Source organism: Pan troglodytes, chromosome 14, assembly GCF_028858775.2.
Source record: "Pan troglodytes isolate AG18354 chromosome 14, NHGRI_mPanTro3-v2.0_pri, whole genome shotgun sequence".
NCBI classification, from domain to species: Eukaryota; Metazoa; Chordata; class Mammalia; order Primates; family Hominidae; genus Pan; species Pan troglodytes.
The window spans coordinates 78,737,526-78,763,095 of NC_072412.2; the positions used below are offsets into that span (position 1 = coordinate 78,737,526).

A 25,570-nucleotide genomic window follows, 5' to 3' on the forward strand; every position below is an offset into this window, starting at 1 on the left:
GTAGGGACAGGGTTTCCCCATGTTGGCCAGGCTGGTCTCGAACTCTTGACCTCAGGTGATCTACCCGTGTTGGCCTCCCAAAGTGTTGGGATTACAGGCGTGAGCCACCGCGCCCAGCAGTAACTTATAATATAACCATCTAACGAGGGCCACCAAAATACATCCATGTTTGGTATTTTCTTTTCATCTTTGTGGGTACATATTTATAAAACCCCTTTCTTTGACTATACATAGCATGAATGTTTTCCCATGTCACTAAATATTCCTTAATAATAAGAATTTTTCCCCTTTTTTTCCAACTACTCAACTTTTTGGTGGCATAACAGTAGCCATGGTATGGATGTATTGCTTAACTACTCCCCTATTGTTGGACACCTAACCTAGGTTATTTCCAATTTTATTTTAATTTAAATTAATTATTATTATTTGAGACAGGGTCTTGCTCTGTCACCCAGGCTGGAGTGCAGTGGTGTGATCATAGCTCACAGTAACCTTGAACTCCTGGGCTCAAGTAATCCTCCTGCCTCAGCCTTCCAAGTAGCTGGGACTACCGGCATACATCACCATGCCTGGTTAATTTTAAACATTTTTGTAAAGATAGGGTCTCACTATGTTGCTCAAGCTGGTCTCCAGCTCCTGGCCTCAAGCAATCCTCCCATCTTAGCCTCCCAAAGGGCTAGGATTATAGGTATGAGCCACCATGCCTGGCCCAATTTTATATATAAAGATATGTGTGTGTGTGTGTATATATATATATGTGTATATATATGTGTGTGTGTGTATATATATACACATACACCTTTCCTAGAAGAGGAATTATCTATCATTTTCAAAGTTATTTACATTTTAGCCTTTTTCATACTTATTGTCAAATTGTCCTTCCCCAAAGTTTTAAAGTTTACACAACCATCAACAGTGTATGGAAGTTAAGGCATGAAGAACTCACATTGCTTTTAGCACTACTTTTACACACTTCATGTATAAATCAACATCTAAAAGAGTATTTCCGTGTGACCCATGCACAGTTCATTTGAGCATTCACAGGGTGTTCCTCACAGCCTGGTACCATTACAGCTTTTGTCATAACATGAACAGCAATTGGCTCAAAACACCGCCCATTGTGATGCTGATGATGAGACCTCCCTAATGTTCTAAAAGATTGTTTGGTGTAACCACTTTAGCTCAGACCTTTCTTTTAACCTTGCCTATCATGTTTCGAGTCAGAATTTAAATACTGTGCAGTTTAAGCTACAATACGCTTGGCCTATAACTTGGTTCCAGGCATTTATATTTATGTCACTTTTGTCTACTTATTATACAAACAAGGTGGAAAAAGCAATCCCAGTCTCTTCAAAAGGTAAAACTCTCCTGTTTTTTTGGATATTATTAGAGTTTTAAAATTAGGCTAGATAAATTATAGTACCCTTAGGAATAAGTGCATAAAGGGAGTTTTATGAAATATTTTAAGAAGAACACATTTAAAAATCCAAACTGAAATATAAAATGTAATTTCTTAAGAACTGGAGGCAAGAGACATTACAAAAATAAAATGTTAAATTGTTGTCTTAAGACATAATTTTAATTAATATAAATAGAAGTATTTAGTCTTATTTAAACTGCATATTTTTTCATCACAAAAGCAATGAACAGAACATCTTCTCTCTTGTCTCGTAATCTTTTGAGTCAAAATGCTTTAAATTCCAACTAATCTCAGTTGAAGCTTCTATTTATCAGGCTATTTCCTTAATGACTTTTTTTCTGATGTGTGGCTTTAGGTGGTTGCCATTAATGAAAAAATACAGAGACTACAGATGTGAAATGTTGGAGAGGACAATAATTACAATAGTTTTAAGTTTTCACTGATACAGATTCTAACAGGGGTGTGCAATCAATGACTACCAAAAAGTCACTTTAATTAAATAGTCTTACCCTAGAGAAGAGTGTGCTCCCGTATAAAACTTTATTTTTCATTTTTATTCTTGTTCTTTTTTCTGTGGCCCAAGATCACTTGGCAATTTGATACTGATTTGGCAGAAATAAATATTCTATGAATATTTTTCTACTCAAAGTGAATACAGTTTTATTGGCTGTGATACTCTATACCTCTTAATTTCAAGCTCTGACGTTTTTGCCAAACAACTGAATTTAGATTTGCCAAACAACTGAATTTAGATATTCCTTTTGCCGTGTCGTTGTGTGTGAACGCTGCCCTAGTGATAGCTTCATATTTCCCTCATCTCATCATTCAGAAGCTATTTATCTATTTTTTTCCACTGCCTCCTTCAAACCCCCTCCCCCAACATTGAATGCCTGTTCAGCCCCCGCATATTCATCCGTATTTATTCCCGTAAAGATAGTGACACTTATGGTTTATTCTAAGACTAAATCTGTGTTGCCCAGTGACTAAGGACTTAAGCATGCACACTGCTTCTATGCTTACCCTCCTACCTAACTTGGCTACTCAACATTTTTATTTCATTCCCTCAGAATCCCCTGTTTTGGCACAGTTCAGTTAACACACCACTGCCAGGCCACTAATTGATTTCTGAAACCTGACATTTGTTTTTTGTTTTCTCCTATCTTCCCTAATGGTACAGCACTACTAAGCGGGAAGGAATGCGAAGAACTAGAAAGTTCAAAGTAATTGAGGATCTGTCCATTCACACTGTCTGGCTTCATGCCAATGTAGAACCTGGAACATTTGAAAAATATTTATCAAGTTTTAACCCTTTTTACTAAGTCGGTGAAACAGGTTTGCAGCTGTAGCATTTATGTTAAAAGCAACAGCAAGGAAGCTTGGTCGAACATGTTCTTTATATGTTCAGAATCACATGGCAAATGTCTCCGAAAAGGATTACTTTCCAATTTCCGTACTATTGTACAGTGCTAAGCTAGTTATTTTCTGTGAGACTGCAGAGCAGGGCATTTCAGAGAAACTATTACTTAAAAGTGGCAGCCCTATTTCATGAATCTTTATGCCCGAAATGGAATTTTAAAACCTGCTACTGTATTGGAGCAAAAAGGAATATATTCAGTTACTATAAGAACCCCAACGCTAGCTTCATATCTATATTCATTATGAAAAGTGGAAATATGAAAAATTAACAAGACTAAAAATATGAAAAACTTAGTTGTATGGGGTTTTTTTTTGCAATGAAAAAGCTTTTGTAAATGAAAGCATGTTAAAAAGTGGTGTGAAATTATAGAAGCATTTCCATTAAAATATATGGATTTTATTGCAGTGAAAACTTAGGTTGAAAGACCGGGCCACTGAAGCTCTCGTAAAAAGACAAAAGGAAAGGTCTAGATAGGTTCAAAAGCACATTAAGATACAGCTACCGAATGTATTAAATCTAAGTTAGATTTAGCTTAAAGTTACAAGAGCACAAAAGTTCTATTAAGAATTATCTACATCACATTTAGGTTTGATGTTATCAGAATTAAGTAACCAAAAATCTTTCAAAGCTCAATTTTTTAAAAGAGTTACATTAAATCCCATCCTAATTCTATAATCTGCTTCTAAGCTAATTAATTACATGATAGGTTTTATATTAGAGAAAAGCAGGACAGCTTTTTAAAGATGAAGATGGACAGCATGGGGCTGCTTGGTTAGAGAAAAACTCGCAAAAGCACTTATTAAATAATACTTTGATAACATGAAAGTAGTCATCAGCCATTCTCTGAAGGCAGTGATCACAGCTATAAAAATGAATCATGTGTCAACAGGAAGAGAAGGAAAAGGAGAAAACCCCAGTTTACAGCATAATTTTATATTTTCTAATAATAAATACATTTCTTTATGTGCATATTAATGTTCTACCCATTGAAAATGAGATCCATACGTTTGATAGATACACTCTTTGAAGTGAACGTTTTTATCCAAGACTTTTTTTTTAAAGCTGTTTTACTCTGAAGTGATGAATAGGCTGTGGTATATGTAAAACTGTCTAATGGTATATTGTGTGTCAACATATGTACATTGGTAGTAATATCACAGGCATTTTTATTGCAGCTTATTGTTCCGTCCTCCCAATAAGCCAGATAAAATCATGTACAAGAACATTAAGGATTAAGGGAAGTGGTTTCCTTAGGTGATTGCTGGCAAAAATTCACCCTCCCATTATAACAACATAGTAAATGGATGGTAATATATTTGGCTATTACTTTCCAACAAATTTGGATTCCCAGTTTTCAGAGCGGCTCTGTGTCTATGTTTGCGGCTTTTTGGTTGTCTCTTCGTAGGAAAAGGTGCCACAATGTGAGGTAAATGTGCTAGGTTTCTGCTTTGTAAATATTAAAGTCCATTTTTTGAACATACAGTGCTAGCAAAAATAAGTCAAAGATGTAATGTCTATTTAAATACACGTTTGAGCTAGTCGTGCTTAAATTAGATTCCATGCTTCGGCTAGAATCAACACGGCTTAAATATTAGAAACTTCCAAATTCATATGGCCCAAGCCCTCCTCCCCACACACGGATGGGAAGTAGAAATGTGTGGGAAAACGTCTAGCAATTAAAATCCTGAAGGAGTGGGAAAAACCCAGGCTTTTATGCAAGGATTTGAAAAAACGCTTGCCATCAAATCTTTTATTCAGGCATTCTGAATTTGCCTTGTTAAACGGATACACTCACTGCTAAAGATACACAGGGACAAGAGCTGTTTTAAATTTGTTTATCACACCGCCCCTAGTTTTCTGCTAAAGAGAAGTACATTTTGGATATTTAAAAGTACACACTCATTAGATAAATCTCTAAAAGCCTCAGCGCCCCTACCTAGCTGCCTTCTGGGTTTCAGCTTTTGAGTTTCAGGTCCTTGCACAACACCTAAGACGTGCAATACTCTTTTTCTTCCTAATCCCGGCAGAGAACAGTGCGAAGAGATCTCCCTCCGCGTCTCCACCCTAATTCCCCCTCTTCCCAGATTCCACCCGCTCCGCTACTTCCCTCCGCCCCCGGCTCCGCCAGCCCAATCTGTCAGAGAAGTTGTGTACAAACTGCGCGGCCGCCCTGCGCGCGAAGCTCGTGGCCCGAGAGGGGTGCGGTCGGGCCGACGGAGGCGGGGCCCTGGCTGCCTCTCTCCCTGCTCATAGGCTGGCCGCTCAGGCCTGGCCGGCCTCGGGGCCTCGGGATTCGCGGCGGCGCTGCCAATCAGGCGAGCGGGCCCCGCCCCCCCGGAGTTGGGTGAAATAGAGGCGAGCGTCAAGTGTCAGTAGTCGCGGGGCAGGTACGTGCGCTCGCAGTTCTCTCGCGGAGGTCGGCGGTGGCGGGAGCGGGCTCCGGAGAGCCTGAGAGCACGGTGGGGCGGGGCGGGAGAAAGTGGCCGCCCGGAGGACGTTGGCGTTTACGTGTGGAAGAGCGGAAGAGTTTTGCTTTTCGTGCGCGCCTTCGAAAACTGCCTGCCGCTGTCTGAGGAGTCCACCCGAAACCTCCCCTCCTCCGCCGGCAGCCCCGCGCTGAGCTCGCCGGCCCAAGCCAGCGTGGGCGAGGTGGGAAGTGCGCCCGACCCGCGCCTGGAGCTGCGCCCCCGAGTGCCCATGGCTACGAGGGTGCTGAGCATGAGCGCCCGCCTGGGACCCGTGCCCCAGCCGCCGGCGCCGCAGGACGAGCCCGTGTTCGCGCAGCTCAAGCCGGTGCTGGGCGCCGCGAATCCGGCCCGCGACGCGGCGCTCTTCCCCGGCGAGGAGCTGAAGCACGCGCACCACCGCCCGCAGGCGCAGCCCGCGTCCGCGCAGGCCCCGCAGCCGGCCCAGCCGCCCGCCACCGGCCCGCGGCTGCCTCCAGAGGAGCTGGTCCAGGTAGGAAGAGCCGCTCCCCTCCCACCGCAGCACTCCCGGGCTCGGGCGTGTCCCGTTGCTGCGACTCGCGGGCGACAGGGGCCGCTCCAGGCTGGGGCGTGCGTCGGGGCGCACCGGAGCCGGTGCTGGGTGGGCAGCCCCGCCCTGCACGCCTGGCCGGGGCCCCGCGTTTCGCTGAGAGTAAATGGGGGGGGGCTGGGGGTGGGAAGGATGGAGGGGAATCTGCCCCGGCGGGTCGGCCTGGGAGAGGTAAGAGGGAGGGAACTGGGTGCTCACGCGCACCTTAGTTGTTTTTCTTACACTCGAGGGACGAAACCTTGTAGCTTACGCTCAGTTTTACTTAAATTACGCCTTCGCCTGTACCGCTCTCCAATGCCAAGGCATTGGAGCCCTCCCCCCCATCCCCATCGTCTCGGGTTAAGTAGAAACGCAAATTGGGGTGCTGGGGAGAGGTTCCCCAAGGTTTCATACCCGGTGGCTCAACCTGCTTTAGAAGCGATCGCGGGCCGCGTTTGGAAAATGAGAGTTAGGAAAGCTAAGGTTGTGTCGGAGCGCTTATTTTTCCTTAAAAAAAAAAAAAAAAAAAAAAAAAAAGACCGGGGGTGTTGTTTTCTTCGTGTGCACGTAAATTTCCTCCCGGAGCCGCGTTGAAAGCTGGCAGTTGGCTTTTACACTTGCCCAGCAGCCGAATTAGAGCAACCGCCTGTTTCTTTCGCCTACGCAGGGAGTCATATAGCCCAGAAAAAACTTCCCGGGACTTTTAGCCTGTCCCAAGGAAAAAAAAATTGGAAACATACCCACATGCAAACAGCTGGAAGAGCTAAAATCAGAAACCACTAACCGCCGCGGGAGCGCAGTGCACGAAAGGGTTTAGTTCAGTTTATTTCAAGACACTTCATTTAGTAGCTCTTTGGCGTATCGTATATTTGCTACCCAGCGCCTACTCCGTGGGGTCTGCCAGGGTCTTGCTGTGAGAGGGCAGTGTCGTTTGTCAGAGATGTGACTCACATGATGAGAGCGTTAATTTTTATTTTTAAATCATGTCTATCCGGGAAACCCCGTCCGCATCCACACCAAGGTCCGAGATGAAACGCATTTGAAATGAAGTAGTAGCAGAAAATGACTTATTTACCTGTTAAGGTGCCACAGCTAATATATGCGCCATTCCATCTAGTTGGTTTTCTTATCTTTCGAAATTTCCTTTTCAGTGTTAAAAAATGTAGGCTTAAGTTATACTAGGAGAGAAGATAGCTGGAAAAGGCTTGAGGCGACTTGTTACAAGCTGGTTTGTAGCCTAGAAAAGAGATCACCGTTTGAAAAGTATTCGGTTATTTCAGTTTGTCAATTTTCTGCTCTGGAGGCACTAAGAAGATAAGGGATGACTGAGCTTTTTACAGAGTAGGGGGGAATGTAGCATTGGCCCACTGAGAAGGACATGATAAATGTTTTGCTGATGACTGTGCTAGGGATACAGCAGCCTCCCCACCCACGGGCTCCTTAGCAGCACTCTACCAAGGGAGTGATTTTCCCCTAGGTAATTAAAGATCTGTTTTAGATAGGGATATGAATAGGAACATTTCATTATCATATTAACCAATTACAGGATCTGCTGATTAAAATCAACATTTAGATCAAATATTGAATGTGAAATTGTTTTGTTTCAGTGGATACAAGGTTTTGCTTAGAACGTTGTGTTTAACTTCTCATTGAACTGTAAACGAGAAAAGACACTGAAATTTCCAAATAATATTTTTATATTACTTTTGAAGTATCTAGTCAAGAAAAGAAACCTTTGCAATATTTTAAAGGTTTGCATCGTTTTTTCTATTAAAAAAACCACGCTTTTTAATGTTTGTGACTTAAACAGAATTGAGGTAGTTCGGCAACATTTCAATACTGTACTCTAATTGCAAACTTAACTGTGTAATGGGGCAGGGAATCCTGCTTGTACAGGGGTGATGATAGCTTGTTATTGCATCAGAATGGAATGTTTTGAGTTTGCTTTCTTTTTTATTCTTGATTTGCGTCTTTCACTTTTGGGGGTGATTGGGGGAGCAGTTTTACCAGTTACACAGAGTTTCATAAGGTTTTGGTCAACCAGTTATTACACAATCGACAAAATAAGCCTGATATGTTTATAAGCAACATTGAGGAGTTTGCCCTAGTACCTTACACAGGGATTGGGGGAATTTTTAGTAGGCGCCGATTGTTCGTTCTTCCCGAGATGGTGAATCAGGTGGATTATGCATGTTTATATCTCTTCTTTTTTAGACAAGATGTGAAATGGAGAAGTATCTGACACCTCAGCTTCCTCCAGTTCCTATAATTCCAGAGCATAAAAAGTATAGACGAGACAGTGCCTCAGTCGTAGACCAGTTCTTCACTGACACTGAAGGGTTACCTTACAGTATCAACATGAACGTCTTCCTCCCTGACATCACTCACCTGAGAACTGGCCTCTACAAATCCCAGAGACCGTGCGTAACACACATCAAGACAGAACCTGTTGCCATTTTCAGCCACCAGAGTGAAACGACTGCCCCTCCTCCGGCCCCGACCCAGGCCCTCCCTGAGTTCACCAGTATATTCAGCTCACACCAGACCGCAGCTCCAGAGGTGAACAATATTTTCATCAAACAAGAACTTCCTACACCAGATCTTCATCTTTCTGTCCCTCCCCAGCAGGGCCACCTGTACCAGCTACTGAATACACCGGATCTAGATATGCCCAGTTCTACAAATCAGACAGCAGCAATGGACACTCTTAATGTTTCTATGTCAGCTGCCATGGCAGGCCTTAACACACACACCTCTGCTGTTCCGCAGACTGCAGTGAAACAATTCCAGGGCATGCCCCCTTGCACATACACAATGCCAAGTCAGTTTCTTCCACAACAGGCCACTTACTTTCCCCCGTCACCACCAAGCTCAGAGCCTGGAAGTCCAGATAGACAAGCAGAGATGCTCCAGAATTTAACCCCACCTCCATCCTATGCTGCTACAATTGCTTCTAAACTGGCAATTCACAATCCAAATTTACCCACCACCCTGCCAGTTAACTCACAAAACATCCAACCTGTCAGATACAATAGAAGGAGTAACCCCGATTTGGAGAAACGACGCATCCACTACTGCGATTACCCTGGTATGTGCTCTTACCTGGTTGAAGCATCAATAGATGTAGTGTGTGTGTGTGTGTGTGTGTGTGTGTGTCTGTCTGTGTCTGTCTGTGTCTGTCTGTGTGCGCGCGCGTGTGCGTGTGTGCACGCGCGTGCCCTTTTCAACCTCATGGCTTTAAATAGGAAAGTTGTACTTGACAGTAAAAAAAAAAATTACCTTTTTTTTTTCTCTATCCTATCTCTGTGCTTTAACTTTGGTATGTAAACCAGTTAGTTGTCTGTTGCTTATGTTATGCATCAAAAACTTGGCTAGAATATTCTGGAAAAAGTTCCCTTGGATTTTTTTTCTCTTTAGTATTAAAACAGATTTGAATTTCTAATACATATTATTTCGAGTTAGGCCAGAGTTACTTTAAAATGGCAATTGGATAAATTGCAGTTTTTAATTCTAAATTAAGTGCCCCAGAAAGAGATTAAAGTAGGGTGGGGGAAAATAAGGTTTGGTGGTGAAGTGGAGGTTGCAGGCAGCTAGCTTGATGTTAGGTACAAGACTGTCTACAAGACAGATTTAAGAATGGTTTTGATGGCATGTGAGCATATGCTCAGTTTTGAATGAGATACATGGCCCAAAGTATAAGTTGAAGACAATACGTGGAATATATTTACAAGTTACTGGGAAAGCTAGTTTATGATTAATACATGGCAAAATTTATTGACTCTGATACATGATATGGCATGACGTGCTAAATGAAAAAAGAAGAAATGTGGGAGTACAGAAAATTACAGTCATCTTGGATAATGGCTTAGTACTGTCAGCTCTAGAGCCATTAAAATTTTTTTAAAAAACATATAGCAGCTCTTAATACGGAAGTACAGCACCTACTGGAATATAAACACAAATTTTCCTTTTGTAGTTTGGCTTGATTATCTGTATTCTTTCCTGTTAAAGTGATACATAAAACAAATCACTTCATGCCTTTCATAAGGTAATGGGGGAGGGCTCTTTAAAACTTTTAAAACTGAAGCTTCAAATAATCTCATCTAGCATGAGAGATTTCTTCTTTAAAGCCAGATTTTAAACACTGAATCATCAAATGTAAAGATTTCAAAAGGATCTCCAAAATGACATGCTGTTCTCCTTTATTTTAGGTTGCACAAAAGTTTATACCAAGTCTTCTCATTTAAAAGCTCACCTGAGGACTCACACTGGTATGTAATTTTCTTGTTAATTCTGTGAGTTGTGTAAATAGTGTAAGTGGTATTCATCCTTTTAAAAGCTAACACATGTTTGATCTCTTCTTCTGTCAACTTTTTTTTTTTTTTTAAATAGCCTACCTTTTCAGCACAGGCTTGGTTCAGAATTCAGTTCCATGAGAAATCTGGTTCCAGGAAGGCCGGTGATGTTCCCTCACTAAGGCCTTCTTGCCCTGTCACCGCTCAGAGTTGATTACCCAAAAATGCAAACAGTGATGTTTACTAATGGATTTTAAAACTTACAATGGCAGTGTTTTGAAGAAAAAAAAACAAAACAAAACTTATTTTCTTCCATAGCAAATAATTTTGCTCTGAGAAAGCCATTTTAAACTCTTAAAAACTTTCCCATTTGGCGTGTACTGCATAATTGGTGAAAACAGTTTCACCTCTAGGTTAAAATATCTGTGTTTAGTATGTTTTCTGTGCTTGATGAAAGGTAGGGCTGAAATTGCAGTGTTAAAATCACGTGGTCAGAAATGGGTTACAAGCCCCAGCCTAAACTTGGTAGTGTGAGAGACTTCATCTTTATTCTAGCTTACATTCATTCTTGTTTACATGTGCTTTTAAGTTTAGCTCCTCTACTTTTGTATTTGCTTTGTTTAATCTATAGCAGTCACTTTTTTTTGAGATGGAGTCTTGCTCTGTTGCCAGGCTGTAGTGCAGTGGTGTGATCTCAGTTCACTGCAACCTCTGCCTCCCAGGTTCAAGCGATTCTCCTGCTTCAGCCTCCCGAGTAGCTGGGATTACAGGCCCCCACCACCACGCGCAGTTGATTTTTGTATTTCTAGTAGAGACGGGGTTTCACCATGTTGGCCAGGCTGGTCTCCAACTCCTGACATCTTTATCCACCTGCCTCGGCCTCCCAAAGTGCTGGGATTACAGGCATGAGCCACCGCGCCCGACCAGCACTTTTAAGAGCTTTTAAACTTTAAAATTATATCAGAAGCCATTTTAAGATGAAACCAGGTGGCATACTTTAAAGGCCCCCCAAATACTCCAAATATTGTCAAATATATAGATGGTTACTATTTGCGATTTTCTTAAAAGAGCAGCCCTAAAGAAAAGAACTTATATAAAGTGATTGTGTTTTTTTCCCTCAATAAATACAGCCTTACCTAAAGTTCAGAGAATAAGTTTGGTAATAAAAGCAATGACCTAGCAAAATGTATTATTCCATCATTGCTATGGAAACCAAAGTATTCAACAGTTCCTTTGAATGGGTTGTTGGATTAGTGTGAGGACTTGAATCTCCCCAGGCTAGATGTTACTATGGAAATTGAGTTTTGATAAATGAAGTAGTTATCTCTAACTGCTGCATTAAAAAGTAAAAGCCTTTGAACAAAGGTCAGTGCTGAGATAGAGCCCTAAGAGGAATATGGTTGCAGACATTTTGTATGCATGTTAGGAAGCATTGCTTGATATCCCAGTGATAAACACTACTTATTAACTTCTGATGACAATGTTGTAGATTCCAGGGCTTTTTGAGAAACTGCTTTTAAGGAAAAGGCATCTTATGTATTTATCTATGAAATGAGCGGGCTGTTTTGGCCTGAGGTTTTTGCATGGAGACAAACTGATTACCTAAGAGGAAGGATCCTTCATAGGCAGCCCAAGGTAGAAATTTTTATGGTTAAACACAAATGAATTAAGCATGTTATAAAAACTCCAACTTAAAGTTTTCAAAATACAAATGACAAGTGCCAGGCAAATATTCCATGTAGAATTACCAAAATGTCCTTTTACAGAATATAAATGGAAATATAAAGACATTTGAACTGTTGTTTTTTTCTCTTTTGGAAGTCCTTGATATGAGAGATAGGAGGGAACACATTTTCATGGGTTTAAAGTCTCATAATAAAAGAGCACAATTGCATATAACGATGTAATCAACTACTTATTGCAGGGATGTAGTCAAACCCATATCTGAATAGCCTTTCACCCCGTCAGGGTTTAGTGCCCTGAATGCTTATACCTGCGATTCAGGAACTTGACCTGCTGGCAAATACATTTAATCGTGGGTTGTCTTAACAATGCTTGTACTAATAAAAACAGACTGAAAAGAAGACCGAGACCTGGTTTGGGTCCCTTGCATCAGCTTTTTCACCTGACCATAAACATTGTGGCCTTCAACATCTAATGAATGAGAACATGTAATCCAGTTTAATAAAGTTTTGTTTGATAGTCTTTCAAATGCCTTGGGGGAGGGTTTGTAGCAGACTTGTTCATCTGGCTAAACCTGTTCTTGGGTAATCATAGAGCATTGAGGTTGTTTTCTCCTCATTTCTCATTTCTAGACAATGCCTTTTACAATTACCTGTTCTCTCATTGCATCCTCCCCACCCTGCCCGCCTGTTGTTTTTAAATGAATGTATCTGAAGCCAGCAAAGGTGTTTTTTTTTTTTTTTCCTTCCCTTTAAGGCCCAGGTAGAACAGTTAGAACAGTTTTTCTAAATTACTTCTCTTATGTAATAGCTTTTTTTGGTTTTCTTTCTGTCCTCCTCCTCCCTCTCGGACCGTTTATCAGAGGACTTTAAAAACCACACAACAGTTGATGACATAAAATACTCTTTAAATGATTGCCGTTTTACAGGCAGAATGTGAAGCACCCTAGCATTTCTTTGGAAAATAATTGTAATTGCTTTAAAATGTCAAGTTACCTTATGTTTTAAAAATAATTTAGGCAATGAAAACAGCCTACATCTGAGTTTAATTACTTCTTCTGGATTTTTAGATTGGAAGTGCTTCTTTAACTTGGGTTGCAAATTGAACCTAAGCAAATAATAGTCTTAACAAAACAGAACTTTTTAAGTAATCTGAGATGACAGAGTAGATGATATATCAGTTTCTTAAACCAGAAGTGTAGCATTCAAGTCTTCTAAGTTCATATACTTTGATTTCTTTATCAGGAAATCGCATATAAATAATACAAAGTTCTATCTTCTTTGTGTGATTAGACAATACTGGAAACATTTGCTTCTATTCTAGGGAATAATTATATTTTATTTATATCTGTACATACATAATATAGCATAAGGCCTGTAGAAGCACCCCTTATAGATGTGGATGTTCTCATGTATTATTTGTAATATGTGTGTGTATACATTTATCATGCCTTTGGTGAGAAATAATTATGGCTGCTTCTAGGCAACAATGTCAATGAGTGGTGTATTTCCAATTCAAAATATTTGTACTTTTAACAGCATTTAAATGAACATTCTACTGAAATTTATATGCCTCATGATGTCTACAAGGGGCGGAACACATTGCCATTACTCTAAAGTTGCTCCCAAGTATACTGTTTTGTCTTTATAAATCAACATGACTGATAAACTGTCTATTGCAACCAGTATTATATGCTCACATACCTTACTTTTTTCTTTAATATAATGAATATTTAAAATAATGTCTAAGTTTGCAAAGGTTTGAGGCTGAAATAAGTTGAAATCAATAGGAAAATATATTGGCTATATCTTCAAACAAAAATTTGTAGAAATTTAAAAAGTTCTTTCCAGAGAAAAAGTTCTGAAAAAGTAAACCATGAACTCAACACAGATGTTTGAAGTCCTAGCGGTTCCTTTCATGTGCGTGGATATGCACTTAACCTTAGAGAATATGGAAAAGCTGTTGGGAAATCAGGGTACGGTAACGTTTCTAGATTTTTTTTTTTTTCTTTTTTTCCCCCCCGTTTCAGCTATCTGGAACAGGGCAAGAAATTAGCATTTGTACAAAGAAAGTCTTTGAACAACACACACTTGGCTCAAGTATTCCTCAGACCCACACTCCATGCATTGGAGTCTGTGTGTACTAAGTGATCCCAGAGTGGCTTACTGGAGATTGACAGTGGAAAAGGACAATTTGAAACACGCCTGTAGGAGAAAATGGAAACATTGTACAAATAACATAGGAACACAAAATTCACTTTTCTTTCTTTTTTTTTTTTTTTTTTGAGATGAAGTCTCGCTTTCGTCCCCAGGCTGGAGTGCAGTGGTGCGATCTCGGCTCACTGCAACTTCCACCTCCCAGGTTCAAGCGATTCTCCTGCCTCAGCCTCTCAAGTAGCTGGGATTACAGGCGCCTGCCACCATGCCCGGCTAATTTTTGTATTTTTAGTAGAGACGGGGTTTCACCATGTTGGCCAGGCTGGTCTCGAACTCCTGACCTCAGATGATCCACCCGCCTCAGCCTCCCAAAGTGCTGGGATTACAGGCGTGAGCCACCACGCCAGGCTCACAAAATGGACTCTTAAAGCACTGTGTTCAAGATTCCCTGTTTAGGAAAGATTTCCACATTAAGTCCTGGAAAGATTTTTAGTGGAAGCCTAGTTTGTAAAGGGGTTACATTCCCATTTTCTGCCTTACTGTCTTTTGCAGAAGACTTTATTGCCTACTGACATGTGTAGTAAGATGTTATTAGTTATACTTCGTATAATCTGTACTTGAGATTTGCTGCTGAATATATTGACTTTCAGTTTGGGTACTAAAAGATCCTTAGATATGAATTTCTTTTCTAGGGCCTGGCACAGTGGCCCACACCTGTAATTCTGGCACTTGGGAGGCCAAAGCAGGTGGATCACCTGAGTTTAGGGGTTCGAGACCAGCCTGGCCAACGTGGCGAAACCTCATCTCCACTAAAAATACAAAAATTAGTCAGGCGTGGTGGCACATGCCTGTAGTCCCAGTTACTCAGGAGGCTGAGGCAAGAGACTCATTTGAACCCACGAGGCGGAGGTTGCAGTGAGCTGAGATCGTGCCACTGCACTCCAGCCTGGGCGACAGAGTGAGACTCCATCTCAAAAAAAAAAAAAAAAAAAATTCCTTTGTAGGTCTTTGCTCCAAAGTCATTTTTCATGGAATATATTAAACATAGCTTTTGATTTTAAAATCTCGATAATATTTGGCTGGGCGCGGTGGCGGCTCACGCCTGTAATGCCAGCTCTTTGGGAGGCGGAGGCAGGTGGATCACCTGAGTTCAGGGGTTCGAGACCAGCCTGGCCAACATAGTGAAACCCTGTCTCTACTAAAAATACAAAAATTAGCTGGGCATGGTGGCACATGCCTATAGTCCCAGCTACTTGGGAGCCTGATGCAGGAGAATCGCTTGAACCTGGGAGGCAGAGGTTGTGAGCCAAGATCGTGCCACCGCACTGCAGCCCGGACAACAGAGCAAGACTCCATATGAAAAAAATAATAATAATAAAAAATAAAAAATCGGTAATATTGACAATAAAGATATTTTCATTGCAGGTACTTACTAAAAGCAACATTCAGTGTTCTGAACATAAGTTACTCTTCTTTTTGTGGAACTGTGGGAAAAGGGTAAAAGGCTTTTTAGGAAAACTGTATACAAAGGTTTTCACTCTGGGCCTTAATGGATGGAGATCTTACAATGTGAATCGAGAAATAATAGTGGTTAAATGTGTAACCTGTTTTATTGGTAGAGGTAACACAGGCAAAATCTTTTTTGCAGGAAGAGATTTAGGACTCAGTGGTTTTTTGAGTCTCTATTTGAAAACTATTGCAGAGGAAGTATCACATTTATTAGCCTTTAGTATTAGATTAGATTTTATTAAACATTCTTATCATTCTTTTCCATTTTTTTTTATTTGCAGCTTTGAAATTTATTTTGTGTATTGATAATTTCAAACAATTTTTTTTTAAAGTAGTAGCTTAAGAGACTTGCTGGTTCAGACCCCAGGAAAGGTATTTATGAGCATGAAAGCTTAGAAGCAATTTCTTTTTAATGACTCACTGGGAAGATTAAACTTTGCTTCTAGGACTTGTTCTTTCATCTGAAAAACATTTACATAGGAAATTGATTAAACATTGTTTAGAGATGATAAAGCTTATCAAAAGTTAAGAAGTATAATTTGATTCAGCAAATATTTTTTACTGGTTTTGTGGAGAATCCAAAGACGAATAATCTCTTCTTGCCCTTTTGTTCATAAATAGACTAAATAGAATTGCTGGAGTGGAGATAGAAATAATTAGTCTTGAAAGTAGAGAGTAATGTTTTTAAAAAATAATAATACAGTCACCCAAGAATTTGGCAGATATTTTTGGTTCTATAGAATGTAGTAGCTGTTTACTTGATGACCTACATCGTTTCTAGTGAAAGATTAGAAATAATGTCCTACTTTAGTAAAAGTATCTCCGTAGCAGCATTCCTACTCTGTTAGCCAGTATTATTTATATTCAAGGATCTCAAACAACAACTCTTATTAAGGATAAGTTACAGTTTTAGAAGTGCACAGTAGGTAAGTTTTACCTAAAAATATCTATATAGAAGAATAAATTTATTTTTGGCTACTTTATGAAAAGGTAAACCTTTACGAGTTGGGAGGAGACCTACTGGTCAGGGTCACCATGTGAAGTGCAAATTAAAGGGAAGGTTATCTAGTACTCATTCCATACTGGGAAAAAAAATGAAAATAGAGGATTTTTCTGTTTTGCTTACCAAAAGAAAAGGTGAAATTCCTCATTGACACTTTAACGTCAGTGCGAACTCCCATTATAAGAAAGTGAATCCGAGTGTTGTCTCGTTATCAGGAGACTGAAGAATTGGTATTTGATTTCATTAACTCTATTAATGACGGGATAGTCTTCATAATGTTTACTGGGAACCCAGAGGAGAAGTAGCAGTAGTTTAGGAGCCCAGAGATTCCAAATCTCTGCTAGGATGTAGACTGTAAGTGTAACCCCTGACATCGTGATCCCACCCATTCCCTCTTTGGGTTTGGCAGATCAGTGCTTTCTGGCCCTGGGAGAAGTCCCCTCGCTGCCTTTGACCAGTGCTAGGGGCTCTAGTATGTCTTGGCTTTCCTGAAGTCCAGTCCAGTTCTACCTAAGACAATTTGTTTAAACAGAGTTTATCCCTGTATAACTTCAGAATGGACAATAACTCATTCTGATTATTTTCTCTGGAAGTGGCTCAAAACATGGTTCTCACCTAAATGCGTATTATCAGATTACTGTCAGTGGTCCTGGGCAGGGCAAAGCCAGGCAAAAGCCCTGCTGCAGGAGGGTCCACAGAAGAATAAAAAACTGACAGCCTCACAAGAACCTTTTATGCCTTCCCTCCTTTTCATTAATCAGAATAACTGAGTTGTTTTCAAGATGCATTAGGGAAAGTGTGGCATTACAGCAGGAATAGAAGATAGTCTCTGCCCTTGAGGAACTTTAAAAGCTAGTTAAGGAGGCAAAATACAACTATTTGAAGCCTTCCTAAAGCAGTATATGTGCAAGTGCAAATTGATAGCTCAACAGAAATTTCAGTGATGGGGATACAGAGAAGTGAAATGATCTCTCCTGGTCTGTTCAGAGGCTTTCTAGAAGGAGTGAGGTATCGGATTTTAAAGAAAGTGATCAATATAAATTGAGGAGAGAAAGGAATTTCTCTTTTGTTGCTTTTGTTTTTGTTTTTGGCAATCAGCTTCCTTAGGTTGAATGGGCACAATATTGATGGTGTTATCTGGTAAATAATTAGATGCATTTACAAATGCTAATAATACTAATCTTTGATATGGACCTTCTGTTCCAAGTATAGGAAATGTGTGACAATGAGTTTTAATAGAAAGGTTTTTGGATGGAAAATTACTGGCATAGACATAAAAATATGAATTAGTGAGCTAAAATCATCCTCCTACTTTATCTCTTTTCTTAGATATCTAAATCATTTTCCTATGAATTTCTTTAATAAGTGTCTCCTATTTTTCTCCCTTTTGATTTTTAGAAGCAAATCTAATATGAGCCTATTTCAGAGACTAAATTTCGTAAGTCTCAAATGATGGGAAAAATCTAATTATTATTGAATTGCATGAAAATATTTTCCTCTTGAAATAAGAGCCCATTTTGAGCTTCAAGGACTCTTAAGTTCTAAGAGTTTAGATTAGGTTGAAATAATTTATTCTACTTTAAAAGTTTGGATTGTTTAGGTTCGCAGAACAAGATACAGATTTTAAGTTCTTTGAGGCCAGAAACCCAGTCTTATTTGAGTTTTGCAAGGCATTTAGTACAGGTTACACCTTCACTAATAAACAGTGACTTTAATTCTCATGATATTTTAGCTTTATCAGGTATTGATTGAGTTGTCTTTTAGTCACCAGGAAGGAAACCGATGTGCAAATTTGCTGCAATAAACTTTTAAAACATTATCTAAAATAACTATTTTAAGATAAATATTTTATCAGTGATTTTTATTCTTTTGTTAGAAGAATCTATGTAGAACATTTTAGGAAAAGGCCTTGGTATGTCTATTGAATGTGTTCAGCAGAGCAGAGAAACTTCCCATTCCATTGTGATAGGTTCAGAAGTCATTCAGAGGGGGGAAAAAAAAGGACAATTTTCAGTTTGTTGCTGAGGATTTTTAAAATGGCTTACAAACATGTTCCACTAACCCACTGAAATTCACTTACCCTGGGGGAAAGGAGCTATCGTTAGGTGATACCTGGGAATTGCCAATACCTAAACTGTGCTCAGGACCCCACAGGCCCCAGAGAGGCTGGCACTGCCAGGTTGTGCCCTCTGTTTCAGATCGTCTGGGGTTCAAGGCTTGCTGTGAGTCCATTAAGCCATTCCTTAGCTGACCTTCACAAGTGGCTTTAGAATCTGGAAATGAATTTGAACAATATGTATGTGTTCCTTAAATCGTTCAAAGAGAGCGTATTAGTGTTTGCTAATGGAAGATTTAAGTGAGACATTAAGGAAAAGTGGCAGACCAGGATTCTTAATGTGGAGCTCATCGTTTTGCTTCTAACTCTACGGGGTTATTGTGAGGAAGCAAGAGAATGAGAAGTACCTCGCTCTGGAGTATGTGCTCCATGGCTGCTGGTGCCTGCTCCCTTTTCCTTTTACCGGTAATGTTTCTGCTTAACATTTTTGTAAAGTATGTTAATGACTTTATCAGCGTGGATAGTATGTATGTTTAACTTGAACATAGTTTTCAAAGGTTAGAGATTCTAGCAAAATACTCCTGTAATTTAAAAACAGAATGAGAAAACACATACTTTGAGATAAAGTGGGAGCTTGTTTTCTGTGCTGTACAAACTTGTCACTTTTTTCTTTTTGCCTTTGGAAAGTTTCACGTTAACAGCATGAGAACTTAAAAATACAGTTGATGTTGAAAGAGCTTAACTAAATATTTTAAATTGGTGGTATTGGAAAGAGATTCTGTAAAAATCCAATTAAACTTTTGAAAGCTCTATCCTGTTGAAATATAACTTAAAGGAAGTCAGTTTGGTTTCCCAGAAGTACTGTGCATAGTGTTTCTGGCTGAGGAAGAAAGGCCCAAGTCTGCTGTTTGGCCAGAAATTGGGTACCAGCTTCCTCTACGATGTTTTACTTGAACGGTGTTGACACTTGAACAAATCCCATAGAAACTGCCCCAAGTGGGGGGATAGTTGTCCTTACTTTTATGGTAAGACTTGGCCCCAGTAACTAACATTCCAGACACTGGTAGTATTCTTGGCTGAATACTCTATAGATGTGCATAAATTGAGAGCAAAACCCCAAATGTTTTAGAAACTTTAATGGCTACCGTATTTCAAGCAATCAGTAAAGTAAACTTTAAAAAATACTGGTGCAGTTTATTGCTTCATAGCCAATAAAAATAGTGAACAAAAAGAGTCTAGTGTCCCTTGTTTCTTACATAAACTCTGAAAATTCAGTTCTGCTATTTAATTATTAAATTCAAAAGACTAGAATGATTTCTTTTAAAATTGGGAGCACTATAGGAATTTTTTTCCTTGTCTCAGACATCAGAAATAACTTTTTCTTTCCATTAAATGACAGTAAAGTATTTAACCAATATGTTTGTTTCTGCGGTTTATTTTCCACAGGGAACAAAAACTAATAGTACTGGGCAAAATTTTTTTTTGTGATCAATTTACATCTACAAATGTGATAGCTATATTTACTACTGGTGTTAAAATATTTCTATATATCAGACATTTTATGTGATTGTAAGTGACAGAACGTGATTTATACTTTGTTTTATAAACGGCTTGAGTGTCTTAGGTTAAATTTCTGGTTAGAATTTACTATGAGGGGAGAAAAAACTTCTAGAATTGAGATGTGCATTTTTAAAGTGGATTGATAGGAACCAGAAAGGGAATTAAAACAAAAACTGTCTGGGGCAGAGGCAGAGGAGAGAAGAGAGGAAGTATGGCACAGCAATCCATACCATGGGAAATGTAGGTGAACTCTCAAGGGAAAAAAAATTGGGACCACTTTCATGTCTGTTTTGGCACTTTCTTCTTTGTCCCTATGGGATTTTGTCTGAGAGTCAGAGTGGTTATCATGACAACAAAAATATATTAACCACAAATTGTAGAAATCTCAGTTGATGAGGACAGGGTCTTTTAAAGTTTAGACTGACTTGGTTAATCCTACAACTTCCTGAACATGATACTGCTAAATTAGGCAGAAAGGTTGTGCAGTTTCTGTTTCGTCAGAACTAAACAAGTGTTCAAAGCAACTCTGAGGTTCCTCCCTTTAAGAAGGAAACATTTTTTTAAGGGAATTTAAGAGGTGAAAAAGTATCTATATAAAACTCAGCAGTAAGCCAGTAATACTTTAATATACGAATTTATCTCACGAATTCTTATAAAAAATTCATAGAAAATTATAAAATCATAAATGTAGGAACTGCTAGTTAATGCTCACTGAAAGAACGTTTTGGCATTTATTCCTACTGGAATATATGATCTCCAGTAGGATTCATTCACAAGCAGTGAATTAAGACTACATTATGAATATTTAGTAGTTTTGAGAGTTAAACAGCTGGCAAGCTTTGGGGAGCATTAGGAATAATATACATTACAGGATGGGAGGGAGGAACATACCAACTCACTACTCAAGGGAAGAGAACTGTGAAAGAATGGAATGGGTAGGTTGAACAATTTCAGACTTTTAGATGTATATTACACATGTAAGCTCCATGAGGCCAGCTGTTTTTATTTTGTTAGCCATTGTATCACAAGTATTTGGGACAGTTCCTGGCCTATAATAGATGCTTGGCGAATTGTTTATGGAATGAATTTTGGGTGTAACACATGACAAAGAAAAACTAAATACAAGTCAACAAATGTCAGTTTTTACAGCTGTTTCATGGTCTGACTTTTTTTTTTTTACCAATGTGAAGTTATCAGTACCAGACTATTTTGCTTCAATCTGCAAAAGGAAGGTGTGAAGGTGTGTGTGAATCTCAAAGAGTGAATGCCCTAATAGTCCATTTTGGAGGCCATGTTTTCAAGTGAACTGATTTATGAGCTGCAAGCTTCTGTCTGGCTAATTTAGAAACATCTAGGACCAGTTTCTGGTTAAGCAATTGTGGTACATGAAATTCATTGTATAGGTGATTCGTGCAACAGCTTCTGAATTTTTTCCTCCCTCACCCACCTTAACAGCCATTAGTCCTATGATAATTTAATTTGGGTTTGTTGGTATAGAAACTGTATTTGCACAATAATGATAAAGCCACTCGGGCTCATCTAGTCATTTCCTGGATTTATGTGTGTAGGAGTACATAAAAATAAGGGCACTGATTCGTTTTGTATTTGCCTAAAATTGTTATTCTTCAGTTGTTCAAAGGTACACAAAATGCTTTTTTCTTTATAAGGTAAAAATACTTGGAGGTTATAAGAAATAACTCTTAACTAGCTTACTTTGAGTGGCTTTGATATGTATTTACTCATAATGGAATTCATGAGCTTTCCTTCTTTCGCTTGGCCAAGATTTTTTTTTTCTTTGAAATTCCTTCTCCGGTGTTATCTAGGATGTTTGCATTACAAGCAGGCCGCTTTACCTCCTTTGTTCGTTGTCACAGGTGAAAAGCCATACAAGTGTACCTGGGAAGGCTGCGACTGGAGGTTCGCGCGATCGGATGAGCTGACCCGCCACTACCGGAAGCACACAGGCGCCAAGCCCTTCCAGTGCGGGGTGTGCAACCGCAGCTTCTCGCGCTCTGACCACCTGGCCCTGCATATGAAGAGGCACCAGAACTGAGCACTGCCCATGTGTCCCGTTCCAGGTCCCCTGGGCTCCCTCAAATGACAGACCTAACTATTCCTGTGTAAAAACAACAAAAACAAAAAAAAAACAAGAAAACCACAACTAAAACTGGAAATGTATATTTTGTATATTTGAGAAAACAGGGAATACATTGTATTAATACCAAAGTGTTTGGTCATTTTAAGAATCTGGAATGCTTGCTGTAATGTATATGGCTTTACTCAAGCAGATCTCATCTCATGACAGGCAGCCACATCTCAACATGGGTAAGGGGTGGGGGTGGAGGGGAGTGTGTGCAGCGTTTTTACCTAGGCACCATCATTTAATGTGACAGTGTTCAGTAAACAAATCAGTTGGCAGGCACCAGAAGAAGAATGGATTGTTATGTCAAGATTTTACTTGGCATTGAGTAGTTTTTTTCAATAGTAGGTAATTCCTTAGAGATACAGTGTACCTGGCAATTCACAAATAGCCATTGAACAAATGTGTGGGTTTTTAAAAATTATATACATATATGAGTTGCCTATATTTGCTATTCAAAATTTTGTAAATATGCAAATCAGCTTTATAGGTTTATTACAAGTTTTTTAGGATTCTTTTGGGGAAGAGTCATAATTCTTTTGAAAATAACCATGAATACACTTACAGTTAGGATTTGTGGTAAGGTACCTCTCAACATTACCAAAATCATTTCTTTAGAGGGAAGGAATAATCATTCAAATGAACTTTAAAAAAGCAAATTTCATGCACTGATTAAAATAGGATTATTTTAAATACAAAAGGCATTTTATATGAATTATAAACTGAAGAGCTTAAAGATAGTTACAAAATACAAAAGTTCAACCTCTTACAATAAGCTAAACGCAATGTCATTTTTAAAAAGAAGGACTTAGGATGTCGTTTTCACATATGACAATGTTGCATTTATGATGCAGTTTCAAGTACCGAAACGTTGAATTGATGATGCAGTTTTCATATATCGAGATGTTCGCTCATGCAGTACTGTTGGTTAAATGACAATTTATGTGGATTTTGCATGTAATACACAGTGAGACACAGTAATTTTATCTAAATTACAGTGCAGTTTAGTTAATCTATTAATACTGACTCAGTGTCTGCCTTTAAATATAAATGATATGTTGAAAACTTAAGGAAGCAAATGCTACATATATGCAATATAAAATAGTAATGTGATGCTGATGCTGTTAACCAAAGGGCAGAATAAATAAGCAAAATGCCAAAAGGGGTCTTAATTGAAATGAAAATTTAATTTTGTTTTTAAAATATTGTTTATCTTTATTTATTTTGTGGTAATATAGTAAGTTTTTTTAGAAGACAATTTTCATAACTTGATAAATTATAGTTTTGTTTGTTAGAAAAGTTGCTCTTAAAAGATGTAAATAGATGACAAACGATGTAAATAATTTTGTAAGAGGCTTCAAAATGTTTATACGTGGAAACACACCTACATGAAAAGCATAAATCGGTTGCTGTTTTGCTTCTTTTTCCCTCTTATTTTTGTATTGTGGTCATTTCCTATGCAAATAATGGAGCAAACAGCTGTATAGTTGTAGAATTTTTTGAGAGAATGAGATGTTTATATATTAACGACAATTTTTTTTTTGGAAAATAAAAAGTGCCTAAAAGATGTATGTGGTGCTTTTCTTCTTTACCTGCAATAAAGAGTCTGATCAGGGCGGTTAGTGAGAAATCAATTCCACACATTTGTAGAAGAGCCACATTGAACCCGTACCTACATAAGACGGGGATTTATTTTTTGAGACGGAGTCTCGCTCTGTCACCCAGGCTGGAGTGCAGTGGCGCAATATCGGCTCACTGCAACCTCCGCCTCCCAGGTTCAAGTGATTATCCTGTCTCAGCATCCCGAGTGGTTGAGATTACGGGCGCACGTCACCACGCCTGGCTAATTTTTGTATTTTTAGTAGAGGTGGGGTTTCACCATATTGGCCAGGCTGGTCTTGTGAACTGACCTCGTGATCCACCCACCTCAGCCTCCCAAAGTGCTAGGATTACAGGCGTGAGCCACTGCGCCCAGCTGGGGGATTTATTTTTTAAATTAGCATAAAGGGAGTCATAATTCACGAATGCTTATCTGGCCACGTAATGCATGAGACCTTAAGCATCCTTAGTTGAAAACACCATAGAGTTAACTTGCATGTGCTAGTCTGGAGGTTGTGTCATCAGAGGCAAACAAGAAGAATTGGTGTAACACTTAAAAAAATCATTAGGATTTGGTTTTATTCCGCAGCAACAAGTACACCTAGACCTACATCTTGTGTGTGTGTGGTTTTTTTTTTTTGACATTATCACACAGACGAGTGCAGTGGCGTAATCGTGGCTCACAGCAACCTCTGCCTCGGGTTCAAGGGATTGTCCTGCTTCAGCCTTCTGAGTAGCTGGGATTACAGGCACGCGCCACCGTGCCCGGCTAATTTTTGTATTTTTTGTAGTGATGGGATTTCACCATGTTGGCCAGGCTGGTCTCAAACTCCTGGCTTCAAGTGATCCACCTGCCTTGGTCTCCCAAAGCACTGGGATTACAGGCGTGAGCCACTGCGCCAGGCCTAGGTTTTGTTTTTATTTGTTTATTATTATTTTTAATTATGCTTTAAGTTCTGGGGTACAAGTGCAGAATGTGCAGGTTTGTTACATAGGTATACACGTGCTATGGTGGTTTGCTGCACCCATCAACCCGTCATCTACATTAGGTATTTCTCCTAATGCTACCCGTCCTCTAGCCCCCAACCCCATGACAGGCCCCAGTGTGTGATGTTCCCCTCCCTATCTCCATGTGTTCTCATTGTTCAACTCCCACTTACGAGTGAGAACATGCGGTGTTTGGTTTTCTGTTCTTGTGTTAGTTTGCTGAGAATGACAGTTTCCTAGATCTTGGTTTCTAATATCATTGTCCAATTTTTAAAAAATGAGCTCCTTAGAGAAACAGCTGATTCTAAGACTGGAGTGGGAAACATGCAAGTCCGGAGCATCCTGTAGTGTGAGAAAGTGGTATATCAGAAGGAATATAGGAAGCGATGAAAAAACCCGGCTGGGCGCGGTGGCTCATGCCTGTAATCCCAGCACTTTGGGAGGCTGAGGCGGGCAGATCACCTGAGGTCAGGAGTTCAAGACTAGCCTGGCCAACATGGTGAAACCCCGTCTCTACTAAAAATACAAAAAGTAGCCGGGCGTGGTGGCAGGTGTCTGTAATCCCAGCTACTCGGGAGGCTGAGGCAGGAGAATCGCTTGAACCCAGGAGGCAGAGGTTGCAGTGAGCCAAGATTGTGCCATTGCACTCCAGACTGGGGGACAAGAGTGAGACTTCCTGTCCAAAAAAAAAAAAAGAACCCTACAATAATCGGGGTATGTCAGCAACAAA

General features: G+C 39.6%; 2 protein-coding genes across 4 annotated transcripts in view; both read left to right on the plus strand.

Moving 5' to 3' along the window:
- PIBF1 (progesterone immunomodulatory binding factor 1) overlaps positions 1-23,416 on the plus strand; it is a 298,753-nt gene extending 275,337 nt beyond the window's left edge. Inside the window, exons 19-22 of the mRNA XM_024348282.3 lie at positions 4,865-5,224; positions 8,067-8,940; positions 10,064-10,123; positions 21,989-23,416. Coding sequence (XP_024204050.1) covers positions 4,865-5,185 — 321 coding nt within the window. The 3' untranslated portion in view covers positions 5,186-5,224; positions 8,067-8,940; positions 10,064-10,123; positions 21,989-23,416. The remainder of the gene's footprint in view (positions 1-4,864; positions 5,225-8,066; positions 8,941-10,063; positions 10,124-21,988) is intronic.
- Positions 1,123-23,821, plus strand: KLF5 (KLF transcription factor 5). 3 transcript variants are annotated; one of them, XM_063792197.1, is made up of 4 exons: positions 1,123-1,357; positions 8,067-8,940; positions 10,064-10,123; positions 21,989-23,821. In XM_063792197.1, the coding sequence occupies exons 2-4, from the start codon at positions 8,079-8,081 to the stop codon at positions 22,165-22,167; spliced, it is 1,101 nt and encodes a 366-aa protein (XP_063648267.1). In that variant the 5' UTR covers positions 1,123-1,357; positions 8,067-8,078; the 3' UTR covers positions 22,168-23,821. The 3 variants fall into 3 exon arrangements, with proteins under 3 accessions (XP_063648267.1, XP_001136935.1, XP_054521342.1); XM_001136935.6 differs by lacking the exon at positions 1,123-1,357 and adding an exon at positions 5,163-5,795; XM_054665367.2 differs by lacking the exon at positions 1,123-1,357 and adding an exon at positions 5,868-6,044.
- The last annotated feature ends 1,749 nt before the right edge of the window (positions 23,822-25,570 follow it).

Bases quoted from the DNA above. Each gene is read 5' to 3' on its own strand.
- KLF5 (XM_001136935.6), top strand. From the start codon at position 5,535: ATGGCTACGAGGGTGCTGAGCATGAGCGCCCGCCTGGGACCCGTGCCC. The intron at 5,796-8,066 runs GTAGGAAGAGCC...CTTCTTTTTTAG, and splicing joins CTCCAGAGGAGCTGGTCCAG to ACAAGATGTGAAATGGAGAA. The intron at 10,124-21,988 runs GTATGTAATTTT...TCGTTGTCACAG, and splicing joins TCACCTGAGGACTCACACTG to GTGAAAAGCCATACAAGTGT.